The sequence below is a fragment of the Sinocyclocheilus rhinocerous genome, unplaced genomic scaffold (genome assembly GCF_001515625.1).
Source record: "Sinocyclocheilus rhinocerous isolate Xijiao unplaced genomic scaffold, SAMN03320098_v1.1 scaffold2812, whole genome shotgun sequence".
Classification (NCBI taxonomy): Eukaryota; Metazoa; Chordata; class Actinopteri; order Cypriniformes; family Cyprinidae; genus Sinocyclocheilus; species Sinocyclocheilus rhinocerous.
In genome coordinates this window covers 357,767-363,340 of record NW_015629503.1, presented here as the reverse complement: position 1 = coordinate 363,340, position 5,574 = coordinate 357,767, and the positions used below count along the sequence as shown (strand labels likewise).

General features: G+C 36.7%; 1 protein-coding gene across 1 annotated transcript; it reads right to left on the bottom strand.

Moving 5' to 3' along the window:
* Positions 1-215: 215 nt before the first annotated feature.
* On the bottom strand, positions 216-5,065 carry LOC107738954 (C-type lectin domain family 4 member F-like). Its single transcript, XM_016550884.1, has 5 exons — positions 4,993-5,065; positions 4,461-4,577; positions 1,382-1,530; positions 589-701; positions 216-381 (listed from the first exon to the last, which is right to left on the bottom strand). Exons 1-5 carry the CDS (start codon positions 5,063-5,065, stop codon positions 216-218), a joined length of 618 nt encoding a protein of 205 aa, XP_016406370.1.
* Between the last annotated feature and the right edge of the window lie 509 nt (positions 5,066-5,574).

Genomic DNA, 5,574 nt, shown 5'->3' with positions numbered 1-5,574 from the left:
TTACACCCCTGCTCTTGAGAGAATTAAAATGACTACAATGGGATAGAGCTGTTACGGTTTTGCCACAGTTTAGAGCTTCTAGATTTAAGGAAACCAGACAGAACACAAACACAAAAACACAAATAAGCTAATCCAAAAGAGGATCATATCCAAATACCTGTGCTTTCATCCTCTTATATCATCCTCTTTCATAATGCTTCACTGATGAACAAAAATTAATATTTTTTCTCACAAATATACTTTTTTTGAAGTTTGCAAGAAACATCAAACCAGTCTACATGGCCTTCAGAATATCTCACAACAGCACAGTTTTCTCCAGAGGGGTCCGTTCCTCTCCAGTTATCAGGTTCACTTTGCCCAGATGCTCTCTTGTGCCACGACCTTAAGCAGCACAAACAGGAAATCAGGGTTAAAACAATATAATAATATACAATACAATATTCCAAATATTTTAATATTCCAGTCAAAACAATAATGACTACAGTTTTAATAGGGCTTTAAATTAACTTCTTTTCTATTTTACTATTTTTATGTTCTGTTACATTAATAAACACAATCTGTATTCTGTTATACTAAAACATTGCTTACTGTACTCCAGATTCATTGAGAGTTTGGTTATTCACCCAAACCCAGTGTCCCTCAGTTTTCAGATCATTGAGACCAATCCAGTGCTGTTCTTTAATTTCAGAAGCTAGAAAATCCTAATAGATAAAAATGTATTTTTTTAATGTAATTACTGCTTACATAAATTATATATCAATGAATCTATCATTTGTGGTCATACGGTTAAACTAAACCATCTATGAAGTAAAAAATTCAGTAGAGAGGTTTTGAAAGTTTGTGTGTGTGTGTTTATTTTTCTGTTTTGTGCAAATATTCTCTGCAAATTATTTATCAATAAACTAGTGTTTTCTGAGTCAGTGTTGGCTGCAAAGATTAAGTTAATGATGCTGACTCGCCATCTCCACAGTACAGTGGACGCACCTTTACAGAGAAATTCACCTTTCATACGGATTACATAAACAGAGAGTAGGCTATCGTAGACATTTCAGGCTTTCTACAGATATATTTCTCATGCCTGTGAGGCAAGTATAGCCTATGCTGAGTTTTCAGTTCACGGCGATCGAGGTGACAGAAAGCGCATACTGTTTTCTTTATTTTACAAAATGCACAACATTTTTCTGATATTGTGAGTGTACACAAATAAAAGCAGACTCTTTACAGTTTTGAATGATGTATTACTCTGTATGAACAAAAATGATGGCGTATTTTAAGTTATAGGTTGTTTCTGTATATTGTGATCAAACCCTGTCAAACTACAGTTCTTGGATTCATGAGAATCATTTCCAACATCATTTACTTCGCAATTTCTCAGTCTTACATGTTCTGATTGGCTGGTTATGGTGACCAGATCAGCTCCTTTTGAAACACAGAAAGCACGGCTGCTTGACCAGTTCAGATAATCAGAGCTGAAGAAGTACAACTTTCCATGAAAGTTTGTTTCACAGTTCAAAGTCTGTGCTGTGAAGGCTGAAATAAAAAAACAAAACAAAAAAAACATAGCAGTTAATATTGAGTTCAAATGTCTCTCACATATTCCTTTTTCTTTATGCACTCTTATGTAAAACGTTTTTGTACTGGGTGCATGAAATATATTTTACTAATTTGTGTTGTTCGTTTTCTGGGCAGACAGTTGCACTGTAACACTGACATCTGTTTAAAGACAAAATCAGCAGCAGACAGTGATGTCACGCAACTTCTTAACCCACCAATACAAAGTGAGCAAAGATCATCTCGGTTACATATGCTCGTTCCCTGATGGAGGGAACGGAGACGTTGTGTCAAAGTTCCGACACTAGGGGTCGCACTTGGGAGCCCAGAAACCTCTGTCATCATTAAGAAAAGGCCAATGAAATTGGCTAGCAAAATTTGCATTGCTGGCCATGCCCCGGATATCCGGGTATAAATAGGCCAGTGTGGCATTTGCTCACTTGTTTTGTTCTGAAGAGCAAGGTTATTATAGTTTTGCATTTTTAAATTCGTTTTCAAATTTGCAATAAAATTTTATTTCGTTTTTTATTAGTTTCATTAATAATTTTGTTCGTTTTTATTTTGTGAACACATTTCTATTTAGTGTTTATATAGTTTAGTTTCAGTTTTAGTTTTAGTAGGCTAATTAAAGTTTAGCAGAATTAACAGATCACTTCCAGAGCACAGGCCAAAAAAGGCTTAGGCTAATTTAACCTTAGTGATGCAAATGTATAGGGACACAAAATTAAAGCATGCTGATTAGATGGTAAAAGTATACAAATACACATCGAAATTAAGCAGTCATGCCTTTTTAAATCTACACAAGTTGCGCTTACATTATATTTAAAACGCACTACTGAATGATAGGCTACATGTGTGTTGTGATTTTTAATTTGAAAATAAATGTAGCTAATTTCTTTATATTATGTCTTTCATCTTATTTAACCATAATCCTGATACCATAACTACCTAACAGGACCCGTGCAGGACTCTGCTATAAACTGCTTTGCTCTCTCCGTCAGATAACCTCACGTGTATGATGCGCCATTTACAGGTATTTCCCTAAACCGACAAACAGCTTATATTTTTTTCCACCACGGGGTGAGAACGTAATGATTACAAAAACAATTATTTATTTTTGATAATTATTATTTTATTTCAGTTAGTTTTGCAATAACTGTTGTTAGTTTAGTTTAGTTTTCGTTTTTCATGTATTTTGATGTTTTTATTTTATTTCAGTTTACGAAAATGTTTTTTGACCAATAGTTTTTGTCTTAGTTTTAGTTTTCGTTTACGAAAATAACCTTGCTGAGGAGTCGAGAAAGCGTCTCAACTCAGTGGCAGTTCAGAGTTGTGGCATAAGGGACACAACGTCTCCATTCCGTCTGTCCGGGAACGAGGGTTACCATCCGAGACGTTCCCTTTCAGTCGGTCACTTTGATGTTGTGTGGAAGGTCCAACACTAGAGGTCCCTATACAAAGCGCCACAACTGACTGAACTGCATTACGAGTCCACGGTGGCGTTGATGCTGACAAGACCAGCGTGTCACAAACAAGTGCAACTCTCCTGCTTCTCCTTCATCTGGGAGAGTTACCAATAACGGTTGAGTTTATCTCAGTCTGAAGACTTTTTTCTGCTTAGAATACTAAAAAAAATTCAATGGCTGGTGAACCTGGTTGTTGGGAAGTGTTCACTTCCTCAAGTGAGAAAACAACACTATGGAGACCACATTCTACTCGAAGAGAGGTGACATGTGGAGATTCATCCTATGGACTAGAAGGAAGTACTGCATAGGGAAGGTTCTGTGGTGGGCATAAGGGGAGAACAACCAAACACAGTACCTGGGGACAAAGAAATGCTCTGTCCAGGGGAACACTGAGTCCTTAATAGGAACTGAGTAGTGGAAAATACTGCTCTAAGTAATTCAATACGAGAGTTCACTCTAGGGATAATTACAAGTAATAGGTTCTGCAGTGAGAGTGCTTGACTGATGGAAAGGGTAGTCCAGGGTAAAAAAGGAACTGAAACTGGACTCAAAAAGTGCACATTATCACCTTAGAGAGGGGGAAGACACTAATGCAAGCTCTACACCTTTCCAGTCATCTGAACTCAGGTGCTAGCACACATAACTAGATGAAACTGGTTCCATTTGCATGTAAGTGTAGCCCGGCCCGCAGCTGTAAAAAATATTTAACAACATTACAATAGTGAAAGACTTCCCCTTACTGACCACGTCTCAGATAGATTGCATGTTTTCTTGCACGGCTGGATGTTGGACTGAAAAATAATCACATTGTTTGCATTCGCTAAAACTGATTTGCTGAAGTCAAAACAAAGACGGTGAAGGGAATCATTCTCAAGTGTCGTGATCAGCACTGTTGCTGTTGTATCAGTCAGTGGTTAGATCAGCATTGCAGTCAATAAACAGGACAAAGGAGGTCACGTACGGGACAAATCAATTAGGCCCAATATACGGGCAGTTGGCAGACACAGGTAATTCATACACGCAACTGTATCTCTCTCTCTCTCTCTCTCGATCGACTAATCGATTGATAAATAATTCAAATAAATGTTATAATTCATTAATTCAAATAAATGTGATCTTACCACTCTCATCTCTGTGTCTGATTTGAAGTGGACAGAATGTTAGTGCTAATGATCCGTAACTGTCATTTTTACCCTTCATTAACAGCTTTAACTTGTCAATGCTGGCAAATGACCATGGTATAAGTGAGATAATGCACGGCTAGCTGTGCATTAAATTATTTTAATGTACTCTGCTTTGCGTCGGGTTCTTTGCCTACATGTTGTGCATTAAAATAATTTAATGCCCAGCTAGCCTTGCATTATCCCTTACTTATTGGCTAATAATTATTATTGGTTGACACATCGGTGCATCCCTAAATATTATGTGTGTACTTATACTCACACATGATCCCCAGAACACAGAGACCTCCAAGAGCAAAAACAAGAGCGACGCTGAGGTTAATCAGTAGAACTTTTGTCCACTTAGGAGAAGTGACTTCTTGGTTTTGAATGGAATTTCCTGTGGTTAGAAATAAAGAGGGATAGAGAATCCTGAACAATTGTTTATATTTCTGAATCTGTAACTATTGTAGAAATTCAGTTTATAGCCATAATGATTTACATCTATACATACATCCATTTAATGTTGTTTAAAAGATTAGATACCTGTCATACTTTTATTTTTGTTGTTGTTGAACATTTGTTAGAATGCGTGGAAAAATACATAGCCTACACACACCAAAAATAAATTTGTTATTAGCATCTTTAAATTATAGTGTTGGATGAATGAAACATTTTACACAGGTCTTTCTGCTGTGGCAATCGTTCTAACATGATCTTGATATCTGTTCTCTTCTCAGAAGAAGTTCTGTATTTTACCTCTGATCAACATAACTGAGCAGAATAAATTATTTAACATGCCAGCATTATCTTACCTTTGTACTGAGTGCAACTGCAATCTGAAGTTGTTGCTGAAGGCATGTCATCATTATAATAGACTAGATCCATTTTGTTAACCTGAAAAGACGTGTCTGAGACGGCAGGTTGAGTGTTTGCCAGAAACACGGAAGCCACAGAAATATTAGTACAGAAATTACTGTCATTTGTATAGACAGAAAATACAAGAAGTGATAGAACACCGGGCAACGACCTCTCCCCTTCCGCCGCCTCTGAGTGCAGTAGGGATGGGCGATACCACTTATTTTGTTTTCGATACGTACTTATATTGGGCACTTTTTGCATTTAAACTGGATTATTCTGACTGCTGACATTGAAAATCATGCATGTGTTGTTTCGAGGGTATCGGTTAATTTCATGATTGCCGTTTTGACAGTGTCTGCTTGCATATTTTATTCATGTCCGTAGCCTAATTCTCTTTAATGTAGGCTATTCGCCCCGATTTGATCCGTTTACCTGCGAAATTTATCTTATTTATAATTTATATTATTTCGTCGTCAATATTTTGTTTTAAGGAGTTAAATGGCCCTTATCAACCTTGATTTACATATTCTATAACA

What these genes read in the sequence shown, in the direction of transcription:
- LOC107738954 (XM_016550884.1), bottom strand. Translation starts at nt 5,065, where the DNA reads ATGGATCTAGTCTATTATAATGATGACATGCCTTCAGCAACAACTTCA. An exon ending in CTGTGTTCTGGGGATCATGT is followed by an intron (nt 1,531 to 4,460) that starts GTGAGTATAAGT and finishes TTTTTATTTCAG; the next exon opens with CCTTCACAGCACAGACTTTG. An exon ending in CTCAATGAATCTGGAGTACA is followed by an intron (nt 382 to 588) that starts GTAAGCAATGTT and finishes GTGCTGCTTAAG; the next exon opens with GTCGTGGCACAAGAGAGCAT.